This window comes from Elgaria multicarinata, chromosome 4 (genome assembly GCF_023053635.1).
Source record: "Elgaria multicarinata webbii isolate HBS135686 ecotype San Diego chromosome 4, rElgMul1.1.pri, whole genome shotgun sequence".
In the NCBI taxonomy this organism is placed as follows: domain Eukaryota; kingdom Metazoa; phylum Chordata; class Lepidosauria; order Squamata; family Anguidae; genus Elgaria; species Elgaria multicarinata.
The window spans coordinates 41,542,486-41,567,383 of record NC_086174.1 but is presented as its reverse complement, the minus strand read 5'-3'; the positions used below and the strand labels follow the sequence as shown (position 1 = coordinate 41,567,383).

Below are 24,898 nucleotides of genomic sequence, written 5' to 3'. Positions count from 1 at the left end.
GCTGCTCAAGCCCTTGCTTGCTTTAATTAACTATATATTGGGGGAAATGCTCGGGAGACCAGACGTGGCAGGCAGGAAGTATAGCGAGATTTTATTTCAATGCATTGCAGGTGAAGAGGCTTGCTTTTCCGAGCGCACGGAAGATAGATTCACGGTGCGTTTGTCGCCCCCATTGTTATGAATGAAAGACCGTAAATGCACCTCATTGCGATTGTCTTAGCAATTGCATCCTACTTGCGAAGAACTCTTGCGTTGGCAGAGACGGCGACCTCCTCCGCCAGGCTTCATTTCTCACAGGAGTGGGATGCTTTAAACGCGAATGCTAATGCCCGTAAGCCATGCATTCAAAAAAGAGATGGGGGAGGAGGGAGTCGGGGGTTTTGTCCAAAGTTGGACTGAGTGACTGAGATCTGGGTTAGGTAACAACAGACATCAGCCGCAAGCCGCGCTCGTGCTGAAGATGATGCCATTGGAGCCAACCAATAGCAGAGCTGAGAAGCTCGCTCCTTTCTTCCGAGCCGCCGCTCCGCTACAGGCTGAGCTCACGAAACCATTCATGATTTTGGTGACATCATCGGAGGGAGAGGGCGGGCTCTGTGAGCCAAGGCTCGCCCCCGTCGTCTATAAAAGGACCTTCCCAAATTCTTTGTGCGGCTCAGCTTTGAGAGAGAAAGCGGGGAGAGGTTCAGTTGTGTGGGTGAATCACACCAATCAGATTTAAAAATATATATATTGTCTGAAAGAAACCAAACCGGTGCCCTTCCTCCGTGTAAATCGTTTGGTGATCGCTCCTCCCTAAAAAGACCAGCCCGCTCCTTCTCTCTCTTTTTTTTTCCCTTTTCGTTTTTAACCCCCTGCACTGCCGCTGTGCTGCGATACAAAGGACGTTGGGTCAGTCTCTTTGTTAAGGACTTCATGTCTGTATTTTTCCCCATTCACTGGTGAGTACCATACCGACTATTGTCATTCATGTGCGCGGGGATTGCAACATGCGGATCGCGAAGCACGACTCGGGGTGGGAGGTGGAACAAGTTCTTGCAAGGGGAGGTTGCAGGAAGAAAGCTGCAAAACTTAACTCGGGAACTTTAAAAGGCACGTTGAAGGCTGTGCGCACCGGGTGGAAGCAGGAGGCCGAGACACAAAGGAAGCGAACCGCGAAAAGGCGGAGAGGCGCGGGGAAGGCTAGATCAGAAACAAGGAGAGAGCTCGAAGGCGAGATGTTGGTATGAATCTGCCTCCTGTTCTCCCCCACCCCACCCTCAAGAAAGAAACCAGACTTGAAAGAAGCCCCCTCCCCGGCAGCCCGATCCTCTTCACGCTTACTCGGAAGCGAGTCCGCCCGCCTAAGCGTGCAGGGAGCTGCAGCCGCGAATTTTGCAAGCTCTTCTTAGCAGTCGCTGCACGCTCTGTTGCTGGGAGAGGTGGCGGCGGGGGTGGGGGAGAGGTTGCCTGTCAAGCGGTTATTCACTCCGCGTTTGTCCTCCACTTCACCCTCGTCCGGCGAATCTTGGGTTGCTGCAACACGAGCTGGAGCGAGAGGCGGCGGCGGCGGCGGCTGCACGGCGAGGTGGCCGCCGCTCTCCTGGTGTAAGGGGCGTCGTTTGAATGGGCGCTGGCTGCTCCCAGAGGCGATCTTGTAGTAGCGGCTGTTTTTGCAGGCGAGCGTTTTTCTGCCGCCTTTTGGAGTTGCACTGGGAACGCGGGGTGGCGGCGGCGGCGGCACGACTGCAAGGCTCCAGAGGGCTTGGCCTTTTTGTTTTCCCAAAAGCCGGGTGTTGCCCGCCAGGATTGATGATCCTCAACTTGGAAAGTTTTCTTTTCTCGCCTCCTCCTCCTCCGGACTTCTTCCCCCAGAAGATGGAGGGGCGCGTTTTGGATCCCAGACGGAGCTTTTTCCCCCTTTTCTTTTCTTGCGCAATCGGAGGAAAACCACGCTCGGAAGTTTGCTGCTCGGCAGCTGCTTCTTTCGAGGCCAGCAACAAAGGCGCTAGTCATCCGGGCTGCCGACACTGACGGTGGCGGCGGCGGGGCTTGCAGGAGTCGCCGCAGTAACTGCTGCTTCTGCCACTCTTCTCCTCAGGAAGTAAGGGCCTTGGCCGAAGGGAGTGTGAGGCGGATGGGAGAACAGAGGCTAGCTCCCGAAGGCAGCCTCTTTCTCAAGCTGGTGCCGTCCAGATATTGTGGATTTCAGCTCCCAACAGCCCCAGCCAGCATGGCCAATGGACAAGAATATTGGGAGTTGTAGTCCAAAATATTTCGGAAGGCTGATCTAAGAGGTGTAAGGATTTAAGGCAATTAAGTTGGCCGTTAATGCTGGTAAATGTGTAAAAGTGGCTGTGCTAGAAGCTCTCCTTTAAAAACCGTCACGATTGCGTCTTTTCCTATGTGCCGAGGCGGTCTCCTGAGCCTGGAAACTGGCTCTAGGGCAGCACTGGGGCTCGGAATAAGTCCTGGAATGTGGGCTTTAGGCTGCGAGGATGGGATTCTTGGAGGCGATTCTTGGACAGCCGCGTTTGCACCTTGTTGCTGCTGAGCTCAGTACAGTCTCTCAGTTGCTAGGAAAGGAATGCGCTGCCTCCGAGTTGTGTAATCCCCTCCCCTGGTTGTTTTCAAGAGAAGCGTCTGGCAAGGAGTCCGTAAGGATGCTTTAGATCAGCCTAGTGCCCTCCATATGCTTTAGACCTCAACTTTCAGTATTCCTGACCGCTGGCTGTGCTTTCTGGCAGTGGAGGCTGCTGGCCCCAATGTCAGTGGGGCGGTGAATCTGCCGCAGGTTTTAGTCTGAGCCATTCAGAACTCTAAAGGAATTGACCAAGGTGTACTTTGGATAGCTCTTTTAGAGTCCTGACTAGTTCAGACTGAAAACTGGAGTGGATTCACTGCCCCACTCACATTGGAGTCACCAGCCTCCACTGCTTTCTGGAGCTGATGGCAGTTAAGCTAACTAGATTAACTAGTTCAGCCTTCCTCAACCTGGTGCCCTCCAGGAGTGTTGGATTCCTACACTTCTAAAGCCCTCCCATGTTACGGAAGGCTGAACAAGATGGCAATTGGAGTCCTTTTTGATTCTAAGATTTGTCATAATACCCTGCACATTGGACGCTCCTCATCATGAATAGCATTGGAAGCCTGTCTATCCACCTGCATGAAGGGATGCTCAGAGTGTGGTAAATTTCATGCTGCCAGTCTAAGAATGCAGTGCCCTGAATAGAACTGTCAGGTTACGAAGCAAACAGAAATGAGAAATGGCTGTGCAGCTTCAAAAAGAGTGAGTGTTGGGGAAACGGCAGCATCTACTCTGCTCGGTAGACCTGTGAACTGAACAAGGAAAAACAAGTGTTGCGATCTTTGGCAAGTGATCTATTTTGCCTCTTGAGTATATTCTTGTCTGCAAACCATGCTCTTACTTGGCAGAGTACTTCCGCTGTTTAATATTCAGTTATACTTGCCAGATACTGCAATGTGGTTTCTGCATTGACCAGTTTTTAGATGCTGGGACAGCGTTTTGCTGTCCAGTTTGCAGATGCTCCTCAAGCCAATTTTCCATTAAAACCCCAACTCTTGTTTCTATTCCCTTCTGATTGAATTTGAAAAAGGAGGTAGTTGTTCACTTGACCTCAAGTGCCTATTACCACTTTTTTAAAAAATCTTGCAGCTCTCCTACAAACCAAAGCACTCTAGAGTTAAGCAAACTCTATCAAGCTGTTCTGCTTAATAGCCTTGAGTAACTCCAGCAGGGAATTCTAAATAACTGTTTGACTCTTTGCCATTGCAACAATACAGCAAAGCCCAGTTCTGCTTCCTTTTTCAAGATTTGCCATCAGAAAAGCCCCAAGGACCAAATATATGGAGGGTCGGGAGCAGAACGGGGACTACAGCAAGTGTGTGATCACTTGGTACAACCCTTGTTCTGAAGATATATGAAAGTTACGGTTAAAGAGTCAGGGGAAACAAATCTGCTGGAGTGCTCAACCTATCCAGTCCTATAATGTGCAAAGCTAGGCTGATCCCGCGAGATGTAGCTCTCACTTGTGCACAAACCTAGGGTGAAGCAGCAAATACGGGAGCCTATTTTCATGCCTCATCCCTCCGGCTACTTAAAAAATGGTGTGTGTGAGAACCACTCCAGTGCTGTGTATATTGACAGAATGATGATGATAAAATAATTAAGTATGTAATAAAACATATTATTGACTGTGCAAGTGATTTCCTGGGCATAATCTGTTTTCTGTTATCTATCAAAGCTTAAGCTTGGTATTCAATATTTCTAGCTCTTGAAGTATCCATTTATAAGATCTGTAGCAACACAGTGAAATGAGCTCTTTCTGTTCTCCTGCCACCCACCATAGGCTGACTACTGGAGACTAGTGGTCACATACTCCTGATGCTGTTATGTAGTGTCCCTGTCTTTTATTCTCTGCAGTATATCTGTAACATCACTTGGTATGATATATCTGTGGAACCGGTTCAGAGCAGTCTATAAACTGTGATAACACCTTTCTTTATAGCAGCACCATGCAACTGGTGCTCTTCATTTCAATAACATAAATGAATTAATGCATGCAAGGTGTTTTCTTTTTTAAGTACTGAGCCTGGGAATTGAAATGGTATTAGCATATGTGAAAATGCAGAAGTTACAGGATGTGTATGCAAATCTACTTTTGCTTTCACAATTAATTATGCTGGAAACAATGAGTGTAAGAAGAGTGCATCTTTTACTCCTAGCATCGAAATCCTTGAAATGGAAGTTACAGAATGTATTGATTGGAATGGACCAGTTCAGTAAAAACTGAAAATAGGAACTATTTCTTGGGTTAAAGATCTCAGGTCTGTACATAGAATAGTAGAGTTGGAGGGGGCCTATAAGGCCATGTTAGACTCCTGCAAAAGATCCATTAGCCCATCTGGCTGTGCTGGCTGGGGATAATGGGAATTGTCGTCCAACACATCCAGAGGGAATCAAGTTAGAGAAAGCTGCATTAGATTCTCTCCAGCTCGTATTGTAATATGTAGTTTGTGGTGGAGGGTGTTAATGCGTACAAGATCTTCCTTGGGGGAAGAAAATCTTTGGGCTTGTCAGTTCCTATAATTTCAAAATGGCTTGGAATGTTTTGTTTACAAAACAAATAACTGAAGTCCTTTCACAATTTGGAAAAGTATGTATTGACATGGCTTAGTATACTGATCAAGATCTGAATGGTTTCTTAACAATAGGAAGCCTTAGTTCTTCATAACATTTCATCTTAACTTATCTTGCTGCACGCTTAATGGAACTGTAACAGCTAAAGCTATCTCTGTTTCTGTTTCCAGCCCTGATTATTTGAGATCAGCTGACATGACTGAGGTGATGAGCGCTCCATCTATGGAGGAGATTGGTTTAAGCCCCCGCAAAGATGGCCTATCCTATCAGGTAAGATTGCTGGGCATCATAAAACACTGTTAGCCAGTTAGCTGCTAGGTGCTCCACGGAATCTGTTGAGATTAGATGGCGACCCTTTCAACAGACTGATCTTGTTCTTAATATGTTAAAACTTAACAACAGTTTGGAGTGCTTCCTTGGGAAGAGGAGTTAATGCTATAACAACTGGATTCTGTGCATGGCTGTTGGTCCTAATGGCTCTGTTTTACTTCCAGTATCAAAGGCAATATGCCTCTCATACCAGTAGCTGGGGACCATGAGAGGAAAGTGCTACTGCTTTCATGTCCTGCTTGTTGGCTTCTCATAGACATCTGGTTGGCCACTGTGTGAACAGAATGCTGGACTAGATAAGGCCTTTGGTCTGATCCAGCAGGGCTCTTGTGTTCTGGGCTGTATTACTTGTCAAAGCCATTTTGCAATTAAGGTGGCCTCTTTGGAGTTACTTTGCTTACATCTTGTTTGTTTACCCCTAAAGTGGCTTAGGTTCTCCACTAGGCCTTTCTCTGATCATTAAACTCTTAACTTCAAGCCTAGAGAAAACGGAGCCTGTGTGTGTCAACTTCTGTGTCTCTCCATCCCCATTCATTGTGCCAGAAATCTGTTTTTTCACCAAAAAGAAGCCTGAGTGACATTTGTTAACTTAGGGCTGATTTAGACATAATGTTTTCCTACTTGGCTGTACACTTGGAATGGCTCCCCACAGAAGTATGCAATTAGCAAACATTACATAAAGCTAAAAACTCACATGGATTTTCAGTCCTGAATTAATATAAGGTTCAGGGGTCTTGGCTGCTTCAGTTGTGACATGTATTATTAGAGTAATTAAATGTTGAGGCTCAAAGACACTTTTGGCAGGCTGGGGTAATGTCGGTACACTAGGCCACAATTTCAACTCAGATTGAAGGGTAGTTAAACGTATTGAAATCAATTGCTTTCATCATGCTGCTTAATGCCACAGTGGGTTATGACCACCATTTCACAACATCCCTGAGCTGTAGTCAACAAATAGTTCATTGAGTTTGGTCATGGACCAGCTTAATGCTCATACTTTTTTGCTTCTAAATGATCTTTTGGTAGCCCAGCCTTTAAATGTTCTTGATCGTACTCAGCTTAAACACCATCTCAAGAAACAAATGTGCGTTACAAAGTCATGATATGAAATGCAACAGAATTGAGCTTCTTTTCTTTTAAGTGTATCTTCTTGGTGCTTAAGACAGACCAGGGTATGGGCTGTGACAGTACAGATACGCTATTCACTTTGTTCTTAACCCATCCAAGTAGACGTTTCAGTTATCAATGATGAAAGGCCAACTGTTAATTTATATTTTCATATAGGTCAGTTTCCCTCAATCTGGTGCACTCCACATATGTTGGACTACCAACTCCTAGCATCCCTTAGCCAGCATGGCTGGCTTGGGGATGCTTGGAGTTATAGTCTAACTCATCTGGTTGGGGAAAGCTGATAATGACCCTGTTCAGATGACATGCTAATCCACAGTGGTTAAGCATTTTGAGCTAAACATTATGGCTTAGTGTGTTGTGTGAACCATTCCTAACCATGGTGGCTACATAACCAGAGTGGCTACATAACCAGGGTTTAAGCATGCTCACTAATCATTTGCTGCAAAAGGGTTAGCGGCCTAACAATGGCTTAGCATGTTGTCTGAACAGGCCAAACACAAGATGGAAGACTGTTGCCTAACGAGTTATTAAGTCTCTGAGAAGTTCATTTGTATTTTTGCAAGAATTCATCAATCAAATGATCTTGGAAGTTTCAGAGGACTTTTAAAGCTCTTCCTTCGCTCCCATTTGTGCTGTGACTGCACCCCTTTTTTCAAATGCACTCAGGCTGCTAAAACCACACTTATCCTACTTAACTCCCTGTGCCCTTGCAAACTCCAAACACTGGCTTCTGGCCATCTTTAGTGTAAGCAATGAGTCACACTAGCCACATCTTGGCACTCTTTAGATGCCCATTAGAACATTGCCTATATTTTTAGCATTCTCCTGAACAGAAGCTCTTGGCAGGTTCACCTGTCAGTAGACAGCAGATGCAAATTGAAGATCCAGATGTGAACTCATTGCTACCAGGTATGAGGTTTAAAATGACATTCCGAGGATACGTGTTGCTATGTGATGCCTACTGGGATAGTTTGTGAAGCATCCATTGAAGGCAGGGGAGGGCAGGCCTCAGGCTTGTGGGATCCACTTTGTGTGTCTGTTTTCTTAGAACCTTAAGGTCCATCATCTAGAGCCAGATGCAAAATGGTGGCTTAGGAGGCAGAGCCAGTTACTTTCTGAACCTCATGAAATTATGGTCCCCCCATTGTGCAATTTTTTTGTGAGGGAGAGAACCTTTCGCTACTCATCCAAAAATGTTACTACTACAAAATTTTTACATTGGACAGAATATTTCCAGATGTTGGCATTCCCAGTAATGACAGCTGCGAAACCAAAAGCAAAACAGGAAGAGCTCTCAGATGTATCAACTGTTATTCTGGGGCTTTGGAGCTCCCATTGCATTTGAACTAGCAGCAATCAGGGTGGACATTGACATATTGGACATGTTGGTTTCTGGCATGTTAATCGTCCATATAAAAACATGTCCTCGGAGGATCACTCTAATGCTTTTTTGGCACCAGGCAATACTTTTATTTGCCCTGGCCCTTATAGATGCTTATTTTAATGCACTTTTTTTAAAAAAAATTAATATATTTATTTCATTACTTACATTTTGCTTTTAAGGACATAGATTCTTCCAGGGTGGCTTACAAGTAAAGTACTACCTCCAGTATTCCTGCTTGTGGGTTCCTGGTCGACAGTTGTCTTGGCTCTGGCTTGAGTTTTGGTTTTAAGAACCATTGATGTGGGGCAGAAGTTTTTCAGTGCTTAATTCTTCTGTTTCATACATTTGGTAGTAACAATGAATGGATAGCAATTGCAAATACAATAATAGGCGAGCTTGGCAGTTTCAAAGTAATTTGTTCTTTGCTAATTACTTTGAATATAGTGAAGTATTTTAAATCACTATTAAAATACTCAGATAAATATACAATTATGGCTTCAACAAGCAAAAATAAAACAGATCAATTAAACATGCAACAATAGAAAACAATCACATGGCGCAGCATGATGATAATAAATTAGAGGAAAGCTTCCGTAAACAGGTACGTTTTCAGGAGGCATTTAGAACTCACTGCATTTTAAGAGCCATATGAGGGAGGGTGTTCCAGAGGATGAGTGCCACTACTAAGAAGGCCTGCTTTCAAGATGTCACGTGGTGACATCTTGATCACGAAATGACAGCAAGTCTTCCCCTGAGGATCTTAAAGGTCAGCTGGATTTATGTGAGGGAAGGCGGTCTACTAGGTACCCTGGTCAAAGTTGTTGACTGTTGGCTGCCCTTGGGGGCTAAAGAGTGGAATAATACATCTATATGTATGAATGGAGAAGATAAAGCACTATAACTGGAGAAAGCTGATACCTGGAACCCAGTTAAGCCTACGTCTTCTTCTACCCACCAAGAAATCAAATGATCAAAATCCCAATTAAGTGGATACGATTAAATGGGTTGAGGGTGGTAACCAAAGATGCATGAGGATGAAACTAGAGCTTGCTCTCGTCTTTTTCCTAACAGCTGAATATCTACACAGCTTTTTGATGCATCTCTTTGGAGAACTAATATATACCTTGGGGCATATCCAGATGGCTCTAATATCAGGATTTGGGGGTGCTGTTCCAGTGCTAATATGTATGGTCCTAAATTTCTCATTGGCTGTTGATCTGACAGTGATTGACTAATCAGTTTAGGTCCATTATGGGGTTGACCTGTGTGGAAATGCTGAACAGGTTTACAGCGCACTTATGATTGCGGATCCTGGCTTATCAGACATTCCAATAATGAAAGTTTAGCTGAATGCACTTACAGACCCCCTTTCAGACTTCCATAGAATCACAGAAAAGTAGAGTTGGAAGAGGCCTATAAGGCCATCGAGTCCAACCCCCTGCTCAATGCAGGAATCCACCTTAAAGCATACCCGGCAGATGGCTGTCCAGCTGCCTCTTGAATGCCTCTAAGTATGGGAGAGCCCATCACCTCCCTAGATAACTGGTTCCATTGTCATACTGCTCTAACAGTCAGGAAGTTTTTCCTGGTGTCCAGCCAGAATCTGTCTTCCTGTAACTTGAGCCCACTATTCCATGTCCTGCACTCTAGGATGATCCTTGGAATATAACTTTTCCTGTTTTTATATGACATTTTTAATTTTTTAAAAGTTTTAAATTCTGACTTTTGTGCATTGTGGTTTTAATTGTGAACTGTCCAGAGAGCCTTGGCTGTTGGGCAGTATAAATATGCAATAAATAAATAAATGATTGAGAAGAGATCGTGGCCCTCCTCAGTGTGACAACCTTTCAAGTACTTGAAGAGTGCTGTCATATCTCCCCTCCGTCTTCTCTTCTCAAGGCCAAACATGCCCAGTTCTTTCAGTCTCTCCTCATAGGGCTTTGTTTCCAGACCCCCTGATCACCCCACTGCCCTCCTCTGAATCCCCTCCAGCTTGTCTGTATCCTTCTTGAACTCAGAATCCCAACTGGCAGGTGGCGTGCATGGATGTTGGGGGCAGGGCTTGTGTGCATGCCCACATTCCCCCATCCTACAGGAGAATGCCCACATAGGGCTACAAACTCTTTCAAATATGGTTTTCCCTATGGACAGATGTTCAAATGAAGGCTGAAAAGGAATGAAACTTACCATGCCGTTATCAGCCTAGCTTAAGGTGAGTTCTCATTTGTGTTGGGGAGGGGTGAAAGCTCAGTGTAGTAGCATCTCCAGGTAGGGCAGGTGCTGCTGCCAGTCAGTGTTAGGGATGTCTATATCTGGAACATCTGGTTCTTTTGGGGATCAGTGGAGTCCCAGTTTGTGTTGGTGAGCTGAGCTGGGGGCTTTTCCCTGAACTCTGGGAACATTTTTTTGCATATATATTTGATTTTGGCAGGTTCTACAGTTTAAAAAAATTGCTCAAAAATTTGTGCAGATTTGGCCGTTGTTTGCGCAGACGTTTGCTCAAATTGCAGAACTTGCAGGGAAAAAATGCCCCAAATGTCCAGAAAATCCATGAACTGGCACGACTTACTGCAGACCAATTTGAGTGTCATAGCAGGAACTGGAACGAAGTCTAGGGGCTGAACCTAGGAAAACCTGTCGAACTCTGCCCGCCTCCCCCCAGATGGATTTCTCTGACATCCGTACTCTGAGTCAACAATACTGGGCTAGATGAACCCATGGTCTGACTGAGTATAAGGCAGCTTCTTATGTTCCTGTGTGTTGTCCCCTCTTCCCACGCCCATTTCTTCCTGACTTGTGCTTACTATTTGGAAATGCTTAATCATCTACTTGCAAGTTCACTCTGTTAATGCCATTTGCCTGCAGCACTAAAGATGTTTTTTTGAAACTGAGACTGACTAAGGACTACATCTTCTCACTACTCTGCTGTCAAAACAATGCCTTTGACTTGAAACTCTTTTTTTTTTAATCCTCTTGGAATGGAATCTGACCTAATGGCCATTCAGACAAATCTCTCTGGTTGTGGCAGCTGTGCCAGGCAAACAATATGCTTAACTTTCGAGGCAAGTGTTTTCCTTTTTGCAGTCGAATTGCCTTGAACAGCTGGTTAACTAAACCCAGTGTTACTGAAGAGGCAGAGCATTCAAGGCGCAAACAGCTCAGGCCGCCGCTAGAAACACCGGTCTATATGGTTGCCAATGAAGGCCCCAGGAGCTGCAGCCCAGAACAACGGCGTGTTTGCTGAGGATGGCAGGGTGGATCTCCCGCATTGTGCATTGTGCAGGGTCAAGAATGGTCCTCTGGTATCTTCCTGCAAATGTGCGAGCAATCCCAGGGTGCGCTGCTTGGATGGCAAGGCACAGTTGCTTGCAAGCAGCAAAATCTTTTGGGCTGATCTTGTGGATAGTCTTTCTAAACAGTGTCTGGACCTCTTTCTGCTTGAGGGCCAAATTCAGTTTTGGGGAAGCTTTCGGGGCTAGGGGGCATGTTCTAATGGTGGTAAGGACGAAGGCAAAAGTGTGTGTGAGCGGGGAGGGGGGATACAAAAAATACCAGGATATTTTAGCTTAGAGGTACAAGTTTATACCTGTTTAGACTGAAAAATGGCATACAACTCCCAGCATGGCCGACTGAGGCATGCTGGGAGTTGTAGGCCTTTTTTCTACCTAAACAGACATAGGATTGTGCCCAAAAGCTCTTAGTGCCAGAAACTACACCTTCAGAAAGGCATTCCATTTTTTTTAGAATGGGGAAAACCTGCACAAAGGCTAGGAAGCCACCAAATGGTCAGGCAAATAAGGTCGAGCCATCTCGGAAAACAGGAGGGCCGGATTTGGCTCCCAGCCCTGAGTTTTTCTGTACCCTTGGTCTATGCAAACCTTCACAGCTGGTGATCCACTAGACCAAAACCTGTCAGCTGTGCAAAGAGGCCTGCTAGATGCTGGACCACCAGCCTGTTTTTGCCAAGCGAGCAGCAAAAACTGATAGGCTGTATTTGGTTTGATGGAGCCAAGTGTTGGAACCCAGTTGTATCGCTGGCTCTGGCAAGGGCTGCAAAATACCCCACAGGCCTAATTGCTACTTGTTTTGCTGTAGGCCTTGCTGGTTGTATGGACAATGAAGGAATCAGTGGTGCAGCTAGATAGCTATCTTTTAATCTCTCCTCGGTAGTATTGGTTTCCTTATTATTCACATGGTTCCTTACGGGCCGCTTGCACTGTAGCAGACCTCCTCTGGTTTGTACTCAAGAGCGAGCTTGCATACAGCAAGCCTTTCTGTGGTGGTTAAAATATTTTCCACTCTCGGTGCCAAGTTCAGTCAAATCTAGAGGAAGCAGAGTGATGGTGGGGAGGAGAGGTAGGGCGGGTGTCTCCTGGCACAGAACGAGTTGACGTCTTTAAGTGTAGAGCTTCAATTACAGCTCATCTTTGAGGTGGCAGGCAAAATAATTGCTTTTGTTTGGGCTTGAGTTGACTGTGGGACTGGAGTAGTACTCTCTCTAGGTCTCCAACGAGAACTCTGCAAACGATGCTTGGATCAGTGGATCTGAGAAAGGATGTCCCATTCTCCGGCTAGGTAGCCACCATGGGGGGTTCTTGTAGCCCAGGGGTGCAGAACGTCTTTGAACCTGAGCGCTGGATTCCATTTCAAATAAGCTCTCGGGGGTCACATTCCTGTGACTGGGCAGGGCTGAAGGGGTAAGACAAAAAGTACCAGCATATTTTAGCTTAAATCTCTTACTGCCAGTAGCTAAGCCTTAGGAGAGGATTCTCAACCTTTAAGAATGGGACAAGAGCTACACAAAAGCAGGGGATCCAAATGATCTGTGTTTGGGACTAGAGGGGTAGGACCAGAGGAAGGTGTGAGTGGTATTCTGGGGACCCTGAAAGTCTGGATTTGGCCCCTGGGCTTGCCATTCTGGCTGAAAGGCAGGATATAAATGATCTAAAGAAAAATAAATAAATAGTAACTTGCCACTATATTTGCTGAGATGTCAAGTGGCTTCCTGTGTATTGGCCTCTCTTCCAATTCTATCACAGCAGTAAGGTAGCCACCATAATTTCTCCTCCACCATCTATCCTTCCATTGGCTTAGTATTGTATGGAGGCGAAGTGTCTTCTATACAAGAACAGTGATGGAGTAGGCATGTAACAGCACAATTAGGATGAGCCTGTATGATCCAGTGTTCCATACACTGATGGTGTGGGCAGGTTTTTTTGGCAATTATCTCAGGAATTCACTGAAGTATAAAATGTGCCTTTTATATAAAATAACTAACTGAAATGGTAATCTTGGTCCCCTTTGTCTTGTATTGAGGAAAAAGAAAAGCTATCTAAGGCCTTAGCTAGACCTACCTTTTATTCTAGGATGGAGGAGGGAAGACCCCGTGATATTATTGTGAGATTCCTCTCTGTTTACACATCATAGAATCATAGAATAGTAGAGTTGGAAGGGGCCTACAAGGCCATCGAGTCCAACCCCCTGCTCAATGCGTGACATGAGGCATGACAACCTCAGGAGGAGAGATGTCACGCCCGCCATTTTTTTTAAAGCAACAGGAGCGCTCAAGCGCCGAAAGGTAATTTAATATATTATTTATTTATTTATTTATTTATTACATTTCTATACCGCCCAATAGCTGAAGTTCTCTGAGCGGTTCACAAAAATTAAAATCATAGTAAGACAATCAACAGGTTAAAAGCACAAATACACAATACAATATAAAAAGCACAACCAGAATAAAAACCACGCAGCAAAATTTCCCTGCTCCCCCCACCATACCCCCGATGGGCGCTGTGCTCCTGAGAAGCACTGTGCGCGGAGAATTGCGCAGAGCCAGGTCAGCCCGCGGCAACAGGCCACACGTTCTGCAGTCTAGGGCTTAGCCCGAGACCGCAGAAAAAACAGGCCCAAAGTGGAAGGCTCTATTCTGGGACAAGGGAGGGATGATCCCTCCCTGATCCCAGGATCCCCTGTGCGTCATGTGCAGGGACTATCCCGGGGTTCGCCCCGGGATGAAGCCCCATCTAGCTAAGGCCTATGACTCAGTTCAGGAGACGGATCTGAAATAATTCCACTTTAAAAGTTATGTGGAAACTAGGGATGGGCAAACATCCGATGTCGAAGTTTGTTGAGGTTCTCCAAATTCCTCCTCAAATCTCGGTTTGCCTTGTTCATGTTCCCCCACCCCATTTCCGAATAATGGTTGATGTTGTCTATCAGTTTGGGTAGTAGAAGTAGCTGGCTGTTTGTTTACGATCAAATGCCTTCTATGGCATATCATAAATACATAAGCATATAAAACTGTCTCGCTGGATCAGATCAAACATCCGTTTACTCCAACAGTGGCCAGAAACATGTTTGTGGAAGCTCACAAGCCAGTCTTGAAACAGGTGACCATCTTCTGTTTGTGCTTAGCTCCTGGTACTTGGAGCTACAGGTGAGGATTCCATTTAGCTTTCGGGGTTAATAAGCACTGATAGATGGATCTACTTCAGAATTAGGCATCCTCCAGGAGTCGGGGGACCGCATTCCCCGCCTCTCTGTCCACAACTTGCCACTGCTAAATTTGTCTCATTGGCACCTTCTCCAACGTTAGAAGGACACAAGTTGCGCAGGAATTTGTTTACAAGCAGAGTCATGCTCTTGGGAGGCTTCCGGGTGGGCAATTCTGCTCCGTGCATGACTTGTTTTCTTCGAAAATCACTGCTTTTTCTGCCACTGCTGCAAAAGCAGCAAATTCAACAGTGGTGTAGGCAGCCCAGCAAAAATGTCGGGGGGGGGGCATGTTTGGCCCACCCCTCATCTATCCTCCATGGTTTTGCTGACTAGAAGCAGTGCAGGAAAGCTGTCCCATGGAATGGTCCTAAGTCAATCATATCCCCAATTAACTTTAATTACACTTTGGCCTGTAGAGATGAACATAGTTTGAATATGGCCATAGCTAGACCTAAGGTTTATCCCTGGATCGTCCAGGGGTCAAACCTGTTCATCTAGGTGACACACAGGGGATCCAGTGCTCAGGCAAGGGCGAACCCTGGATGATCCCAGGATAAACCTTAGGTCTAGCTGTGGCCTATGAGCTGATTTGCATGTAAAGTGAAGTGATAGTGCAAGGACTCCAACTCGAGCCATGTGGACGCACGGGATCCTGGGATCAGGGAGGGATTGAAGTGCACTGACAACTGTCGGGGCCCATTAACACATACCATATACTGCTTTCATACCACTTTCAAAGTGCTATATCCTGCTTGGTGTGGATGAGTCAAGAGCCCCAACAGTTGTCCTTGCACTTCAGTACCACTGTAAAGCAGTAGTGTGGCTCCTGCCTTTTATATACTGCTTTCATAGTGGAATATTCTGCTTGGTGTAGATGAGCCCTGTGTGTTTCATCCAAAGTGGAAGCTTCTGGTCCTCTTGCAGCCACTTCTTGAGGAGGAAAGGGGAGGAGGAGGAGGAAGTGAGCTTGCTGTGGTTCATTGTCATAACAGTGCAGCATGTAATAAAACCAAAGCGAAACCACCAGTGAAATCAAACAGTATAAAAACCTAAAACGGTTCCTAAAATGCTGGAAGAAAGAAAGGCCCTTAGGGCCCGGATAGGTAAATGATAAATATATGCGTATGCTGGATCTACATCTATACCAGGAATTGGCAATGTTTTGCACTACAGTTCCCATAACTCCTTTCCATTGGCCATCCTGTGTGGAGCTGACGTGTTACTGGCCAGATTGCTTACCCCTGGTCTATACTAAATACATATTTTCACACCAAGGCCTTAGCTAGACCTAAGACTTATCCCGGGGTTGTCCCTGCCTGCTCCCTGGATCCCCTGTGTGTCATTTACATGAACACAGACAACCTTGGGACGATCCCGGGATAAACCTTAGGTCTAGCTAAGGCCCAAGTCTGACATGCTGTGTAAATAGATATGAAGCAAACCTGGAATAGATAGTGTGAGTTCATGCTTTGAGTTTCAAGATCTGTTCAGCAATAGGAAAGTCTTTTTCCATCCAACCTGGCCCAGGACAGAACAGATGTCTCACCTCTGACATTCCAAAGGAGCCAAACACATTATTTTCCTTCTGATATCATGGAAAGGTGTCTCCTGCCAGGTTGGTATTAAGTTACTGACTTGGCATTTTTAGTCTTCCGGCTCATTCTTTGATCAGATCTGTTGACATCCCAAGAGGTTGTTTATTAGGAGAACTGAATGTGTGAACAAAGGCCAAGGATGGAAATCTACTTCTTGTGCAAAGGAAAGAGAGCAGACAGTATTGACTTGATCGCCTTCGTGGATTAAAAAAAGAAAGAAGTCATTATGCAAAGTCTCTTGTTCCTTTTTCCTATAGACAGCCTCCTCTTGTTTCCCAGTCTGTCATGTGCTGGGAAATGTGACTTCATTTATTTTCCATTGGGCCATCCTTAATCCTTGAATGCATTTACAGCAACTCATTTTTATGCTGCCTTGATGATTTTAAAAAAGCATGACTTAGTGGAAAAATCCTGACCTCTTCTATTGCAGCTGTTCGAGATAAGATGGTTCAGGCTATTAAAAACACGCGCGTACGCAGACACACACACACGGCACAACACATTTGGGGGATGTTTATTTAAGGAAATCATTTATTCCTTAGCTTTAAAAGGGGGTGAGCGGAAACAGACAGTTTATTTTCAAAACAGCTATTCTAGGTTTGACCTAATGTCCCTAAGATGGCAAGGGAATGCTCTGGTGTTTCCTGCACTCCTAGGCACTAGAAGCATAATCAGATTATAAGCCTTTTGTTCCCCCATTAGTGCGCCAAATCAGACTTTCCCAACCCTCCAGATGTTTTGTACTAAAAATTCCAGCTTTCCTGATCATTGGCCATACTGGCTGGGGATGATGGGAGTTGAAGTCCATGACATCTGGAGGGTACCAGGTTGGGGAAGGCTTCTTTAAATAAATGCCAAAGTGCTCTGCTGTCTTAAAATTAGGTAAATTGGGTTGGATTCAAGATCTGAGTTCTGCAAAAGGGAGGGCTCTGTCTGATTTTGGAGTGATCCACTTTCCCCTGGCTACAGCTCACCCCATTCATCAGGTCTCCTGACTGTCATTGTAGCTTTTTCAGGGAGCTGGAAGGGCTGCCGTGGCAAGGAGAAGTCCACTTCTGTCAGCGTAAACCTGGATCTAGCCCATAGTCAGTACTGAAGATCAGCTTCATACCAACTATGGTGTCTGGGGGCAGACCTCATTCAACCACACAGTAGGCTCTGTAGTTAAAGCAATTCTGATGTGCTGTAGTGGTGAGAAAGATCACACTGCTTAGATGGTAACACCCTCTTAATGTCTTGGAAGGGATTGATGGGACGAAACACTTTTGCCCTTGCGAGAGTTGTTGAATCACTAATAATTTAATACCCAGCTATTTCCACACTTCCTTTAGGGTGGTTTCACAGGGCTATTTACTATGGGGTGGCTGTCTGAAAACACGGCATGGGAGCGCTCTGACTGGAAAGAGAGCTGGGCATTCATATAGCACTCAGGTACACCGAGAGAGTACCAAGAACTTGCTGCTGTGCAGCTACTCACAAAACCAGGGAAGGTTGGGGGGGGATGCCAGGGCTTAGTTTACTGTCTTGTCAGAGCTGCAAATGGCACAGTTTGACATGGCAACAATGTGTTGTGAACACATTCTGGCTTGCCTGCCTCATGTGTACACGTTGTTCTTGTACACCTGTATACGTGTGTCTGGGAAATGTAGTTGGATCAGAAGCTCTCCATACAGTGTGTAGATGTGTGTACATCTAGTGTGTGCATGCATCTACACCGTGTAGTCTTTAACTCTGTGTGGATATGTCCTATTTGTTCTAAACCCAATCGTTCAATGGATGAGCTGTCCCCTGCTTCCCTGGCATTAGCTTAGAAAGTGGTCAATCTAAGTCTTGGAATATTACCACCAGCCCCTTCCAAAATGCCCTCCCTGCCTCCCACTACCCCAAACACTCTCTTCCCTTTGTTTATGGTTGTTCCAAGAGCTTGTGGCAAGTGTTGAGTGAACTGGGATTAAATGCTCCTTGGCCAATTTGAAAGGCTCTTCTGGAAGCGTTAAGGCCCAATGTAGAGCTGTTTCCAACATGAACATTTTAATAGTGGGGTGCTCCTAGAGATGTGAAGGGCCGGACAAAAACTGGAAAAATTTGGGGGGATTTTTTTTTCCAAACCCTGTTTTTTTCCAAACCCTTTTTTGTGTGTTTTTCTGAAAAATTGGAAAAATGGAAAAATGGATTACGGGATGTTTTATTTTAGCATGATGAATAAAATGTTTAAAACAAGGAGTTCAAATGTTTACTTCTCCAAATGATTTCTAAAAACTATGTACAGTATCAGATTATCACAATTTCTGTGCACCAAGGACAAGCAAGTCCTAGGTTGCAAACTGAGACTACAACTCTCAAATGCAAGAGCAAAGGTGCATTTCTGCCTCTAGGGGGCACTGCCACTGAAGCAGAGACTGAAACTGATAGTGATAGCTGTAGCTCAGAAAATGAGTCTGATTACATTTCATGCATATTCATTGAATCTTTTCAATGAACTTTTAAAACTTTTCAAGAACCTTTTCTCAGTTCTTTTTATGAGAATGGGTGCTTTATGTCTGCTTGACACTGTGGAAGACTAGCGGAGACATAAATATTTTTCTTTGTTTCTAATAATGGTGGTTTCCACTGTAGTTGATTTTTAAATTATTTTTTGCCTGCTCCTCATAAACTGGCAAAACCAAAGAGGTTCCTTACAGCTCAGGTGTTCCTAACAGTTCAGGAGCTTGTAGCTCCATTTGTTACAAAAATTAAGTAAATTCCATTTGTAATAATTGTTTGAATACACTGTACTTTTAATATAGCAAATGTAATAATTTTATGCCAAACCAACTTGGACTTAATTACATTGTATGTTCCTAAAGTAACAAAGTGCCTTTTAATCTGTAAAAAGTGCTAAAATTGCATTATTTCAATTTTTCCCAAAAAATCCATTTTTTTTCCTGAAACCCCCCCTGGAAAAAACCCAGTCCCCCCCCCCCCCCCCGGTGGCTTCAAAATTTCCAGAAATTTTACATATCTAGGTGCTTCAATGCTTGTTGTTCTTTTACCTTCGAACGTCTTGTTGGAACATGATAAAACACAAATTAGAAGATGGTTAACAAATGTAAATATCACTGGATGTTACAGTCATCAAGTCATGAACATGCAAGTCAGAACTTCCAGCTTGTCTTCTATTGCTGTGAGCTCTATGTTGTGTCAGTTTATCAAGTGTCAATCTATACATATATGTATTAATCAGGCCTGGTTCTTGATCAGACTACATATTGTGATATTTCAAATAAGTACTGTGCAAGACATGTGTTGGATTTTGAACTCGCTAGGTGTACTAAGATCTCTTTGGGTGCTTGTTTGTAGACAGAGTGATTTGCTACCCATGAGCGGTTAGTATGTCGTGCTAATCCAGCCACTCTCTACCTCACAGCTATGATAACATCAGAATGTCAGATATACCAAATCATGCCACAGAAACACTCACTATTGTTAATCTCTTGTTTCAGATTTTCCCTGATCCTTCAGACTTTGATCGTTACTGTAAACTGAAGGACCGTCTCCCTTCCATTGTGGTAGAGCCAACAGAAGGAGATGTGGAGAGCGGAGAGCTAAGATGGCCACCTGAGGAGTTCCTGGTCCAGGAAGAAGAGGAAGAAAACTGTGGTGAAGCAAAGAAAGAGAGCAAGGAGCAATAAATGGCACAGAATCTTGTGTACAACTTAAGATGTTACTTCATCTTGAGAGGGAAAGAACAAATGTTCTGAAGCGTCTTTTTCTACAAAAGACATTCAATTTTGCACCTGCAAGATCTTAGGTTTTTTTTGTTTTGTTTTTCATATTCTCGATTGAGAACTGAAGCGCTTGACGTGACAATCTCCAGCTGAAACGAAGGAAGAAAGTTGGGCAGGGGGAGGGGGGAACCTATGCCTGCTCTTCTCAAGACCGCTGTTGAATTGTGCTGAGGTTATCTGGGGGCAGCCGCGAAATTGCAGGGCGCTTTGGTGGAGGGTTAGACAGGCAGGAAGCACGCCTTTTCTGACGCGTGTGGAGTGGAAGAAATGACTACAAAGTGTAAAACGCAGCTGCCTTTATGTAAGGAACTGCCTCTGGCTACGAAAGCATGAGAATAGTATTCATCTCTCAAAACTTTGCCTTCTTATAGTGCTTCTGTTTGTTTGTGTGTGCGCGTGCGTGCATTTGGGGATTGGGAGATATAGTAACATGCCACTCAGATGCTCCAATGACATTACCAAGGAAGGCAGGTATTCCCTGCTGAGCAGCATAGAGGAGCAACGGATCAATAACTTCTTTCCCAGTCCAGTATCTCCTCTTAAAGTCACACAATTCACTGTAGGAGTGCTGGTATTTGGCACTGGCTTACCCAGCCTGTTACACAAAATCTCTCTCTCTCTTTTTCCCCCTCCCCCTCCAGCCCTTTTTTTTAAAGTATGAACTTAAATCTTGCAACGTTGAATAGCTTTTTCTTGGCGCGGTGCTGCCAGCTTTAGAAATAGTCCTTTGCCGCTTGTTCTGCAATAGCCTTGTTTATCCTGCACTAAGTAACAAACAAGTCGTCTCATTTATTTTATTACTAATTTTTTTTCCTTTGGCAAGTGTTTTTTTTAAGCTGCAAGAGATTTTTGCCATAAAAATATCTGAAGTATGTTTCCTTTTTCTGTCACCAAAGCAGCAGTTAAGCCCCCCAGTCAATAACACATCTGGTTGCTGTGAGAGGTTGGCTTCTGTCGTGTCATTGAGGTTGCGTAGTTTCATCATGTGCAAATGCTGTATCAGGGGCTCTCAGGAGACCCCAAATATGATGAGTCTAAACAGAATTTTGGGGATAATCTGAAGATGGAATAATAGGGGTAATGGCTGAAGGAAAGCAGGTCTTCTCTTCATACAAAGAAAAAAAGTATTATGGTCTCTCAGTATTGTGGAGAAGATAATATGTTTTTTTAAAAAACATTTCTATTGGATTTATCGATGGGCATAAATTTAAATTTCCAGTAATAACCTCCACTTCTTTTGTCCTATTTATTCTCTTTTGGAAGAAGGAAATCAAATTTCAGGATAAGCTAAACTTGACACTTCCTAGGGAAAACAATGTCTGGATGCTTGGTGGAAGTCCCTCTTTGAGACTTTGCAGTATGAAAGGACCACTCTGTGAAATCAAAAGCCAATGATTTCCCTTTTAAATATGGAGACACTAAAAAGATGTAATTCACACACATCATGGCCTTAACAGGATATTCAGAGTAATCCCTAGTCTCCCAGATCCCTTGTTTGATGGCTCTTTTTTTTTTAATGAAATCTATTGGGACTTTGTGTGTGTGTGTGTGTGTGTATATATATATATATGTATTTGATACCTCATGAGTAGTAAAAAATGCTGGTAAGGGGTTAGGGGAATTTGCTTGTTAAAATCAGCAGGATTTTTTCCCCCCAGTCTTGTCTTGCTTGTGTTTTCAACATTAATGGCAATAACTTTTTAACAGCTGTGAGTCATTGTTACATGTGGGTGTGAGGTTGCAGATTATGACCCGAGTTGTTGTTTTTTCTTTCTTTTTCAAGTATAATAATGTAGGGATGTAGTTGGGTGTTCTTGTGTGTTACTTTGGCAGCCAAGAACCTGTACTACCTGTCTTGTTTTGACATCACTGAAAACCTGTCTTGCATTACTTACCTAGCCACGGTTGCTTTAAAACTGATGGATCCAGATGTTTTTTGTTTTGTATCCTGCACATCTGTTTTCAGCCCACTGTTCAGTAGAATGAGTTTTTACACTTGCACACAACTCTGAATTGCTCTACTTTTTTCCCCTTTTACTCCCCCACCCCTAATTTTTTGTCCCAGGTTTGAAGTTGTCAAATGTTAGCCACTCAGAAAAGCAAAGAAATCCTTAAATGCTTACAATCAGAGTGGAAATGCTGTTTGTCTTTTCAGTATTTGCATATCCTTTTTCTGCCTCTCTTTTAATTTTTGAAAATTGTCGCTTGTATTTCTGTCACTTTTGAATGTGTCTGAAGAACAAAGCACCCCAGTTGAACTTCTCCAGTTGTATATTAATATTACATTCTATATTTCTGTAAAAAAATCTTTTTTGATCCTCAGGGAAAAAGCTAGCATTTTTTTCAAACTACTTTTGTCACTGTGACAGTTGTAAATAAAGTTTGAAAATGCTTTCCAAACTCCTGTCTATAAGATGTGTGTTCTCATACTTAAAACTGTTGCTTTGGATAAATGTCTATGAAGAGTGAACCTGTGTTGGGTTGGAGGATCTCTAGTGCTGTGGTGGGGAACCTCAGGCCCAGGGGTGAAATCTGGCCCTCCTAAGGTCCCCAAATGACCATGCCCGCTCCCCTACCCCCAGTCAACCATTCCCTCAACCATCAATTGTTTGGTGACTTTCCATCTTGTGTGCAGTTTTTTCTCATTCTGAAATGTCAAAGTGACTCCCCTAAGGCTTAGTTATTGCAAGTAGTAGCTTGAAGCAACATTGGCTGAGCAATAACTACATCCACTGCCCTTCCTGTTTCACTGCAGACAGGGCTGCTGGTTGGATCTTTACTTCTCTTCCATTGACTATAAGAGTAGGGGAATAATTGTGCCAGCCCTCGGATCAGTGCTGAGCCATTTCTCTCTCTCTCTCTCTCTCTCTCTCTCTCTCTCTCTCTCTCTCTGTGTGTGTGTGTGTGTTAGGGGAAAGAGGAGACTGGATTCAGTGGATCTATGACTGACCCCAACACACCCGTGACATACCTGGTTCTCTCTGTGTGTGTGTGTGTGTTTGTGTGTGTGAGAGAGAGAGATTGAGAGAGAGAGATTAACTACATTAATATGCATATTTAAACAAAAAATCCTACAACTCCCAGCATGCTCCAGCCAGCATGTAAATTATGTAATTCCCACCGGGATGCAGCCAGCAAGGTGGTTAACAAGCCCCCATGGCTTATTAACCACCTTGCAATCGCGCAAACGAGGTCAATATCAGTAAAACCATGACCTTCCTGCATGAGCAAGTCAGCACCTCTTTGTTTATCAAATCCTGCAAAAAAGGAATGTTTGTGACTTGCTTCACACCCGTCCTGTGAGTTTCAACAGCCTATGGATTTGCAGTTGAAAATGGAATTGTGCTATAAAAATAATATAAATAGTCCTGCATTGCTTTGAAAACCCTGAAAATGCATCCTCCCACTTAGTTTGGTCACAGTAGCACTTCCGTCACACATTTCAGTTTTGGTCACACATTGTCCCGGAAAAGCATCACCTATATTTTAATTTCTTCCTGTTGTGACACTTAATTGCACAACACTCCTGCCAACGAAACTACAGCAAATTTAAATTCTGGGGACGATGGCCCATTGCTCATATAATGGAATGAAAGTCCCTTTCTCTTCACCCCCTTTTCCCCCTCTATTTCCCACCCCCAAATTCTGTCTGCATTTCCTGTACATACATGTTTTGCTCTGCCAGAGTGACAGGCTTTATTTTTTAATATGGACCACAGTGAAGAAAAGAAACCGCTTTCTGTGAAATTTGCCTGTTTAAGTTCCTATTAAAGCAAATCAGCAGATGAAACCAACAGTACATTTGGATGTGGAAGGAAAAGTAAGAAACATTTTCCTGAAAGGCTCTGATTATGACAGAAACCGAGCAGGAAGTGGGGTTGTGCAAGTTTCTGTTATGACAAATTGTCAGAAGTGTATACCTCTTTCATGAAGTACAACCAGGCTGGGGCAGAAGATAGATCTACTAGATTTAGGGCACCAAGCTGGATATTCCACTATAAAAGTGGTATATATCACAACAGTTAAAGCTGCAGGTGCCCTGTCCTCTTTTAAATCTGGTCACTCTCGTGTAGCTCCTGCACCTTTAACTGTTGTGATCTCCATATATACAAATGACACCTGCTGGAATTCCCTTTTCTATGCAACTGTTAAAGATACAGGAGCCCTGTCCTCCTTTTCATATGGTCACCCTAATAAAGCAGTAGTGTGGCCCCTGCCTTTTATATACCGCTTTCATAGTGGAATATCTGCTTGGTGTAGATGAGCCCTTAGAGAAGATTGGCAAGGACTGCCAACTCCCATTTGTTTATGAATAGCAGCAACAAAATGACCCACCCCCACCCTCCATTATACAGCCGAAATGAAGAAAGCTTGAAGTAAGCTTAGATTTTTATGTAGAACGTTTGCGCCCCACTCAGTTGTGACATCAGAACCTTGTTCAGTTCTGCTAATTCTTTGGCTCTGAATTATTTAAGTGAAAGGGCGTGTCTTTTTCACCTGGCTCCAGTTGATGAAGCTCAAGGTTCTAATGAAAACATCCCAAAGATCCTGCAGGTCTGAGGTCTCCCCTCAGATGTACATATAGGGTTACTCACTTTGAGAGATGTGTAAAAACCAAACAAAGATATTTTAACATTGGCAGTCATGTGTCATAACAGATTTGTAACAACAACAACAACAACAACACAGACACACATGGTTCTGTTTCAAAGGGGGATGGTTTATTGGTCCGAAGAATAAAACATGTGCCCAATCGTGGGAATTAGCTTGTAGTGCACTTCAATAGGGAATTAATTAGTACATATATGTCTGGCAATTCTATATAGACAGTAGAAGATCAAAGGGAGATGGTACAACTCAATACACAAGATTCAAAAGGGGGAGAGAAAAGCTTGCTTAAAGAGTGCTTGAGGTCTAGGCTTTGGTCACATGTGCCTGGCTCTGTCCTGGTTGGGTTGGATTATGGAGTGCTGTTGGGGTCAGATCTAAGCAAATTGGCTTTCTAAGGCTTTTGGGACAGAGAGAAAATGAAAGTGGGGAAGAGAATTACAAG

At 44.1% G+C, this 24,898-nt stretch overlaps 1 protein-coding gene across 1 annotated transcript; it reads left to right on the top strand.

Moving 5' to 3' along the window:
* Positions 1-665: 665 nt before the first annotated feature.
* On the top strand, positions 666-22,245 carry LBH (LBH regulator of WNT signaling pathway). Its single transcript, XM_063124161.1, has 3 exons — positions 666-941; positions 5,311-5,410; positions 19,561-22,245. The coding sequence occupies exons 1-3, from the start codon at positions 916-918 to the stop codon at positions 19,747-19,749; spliced, it is 315 nt and encodes a 104-aa protein (XP_062980231.1). The 5' UTR covers positions 666-915; the 3' UTR covers positions 19,750-22,245.
* The last annotated feature ends 2,653 nt before the right edge of the window (positions 22,246-24,898 follow it).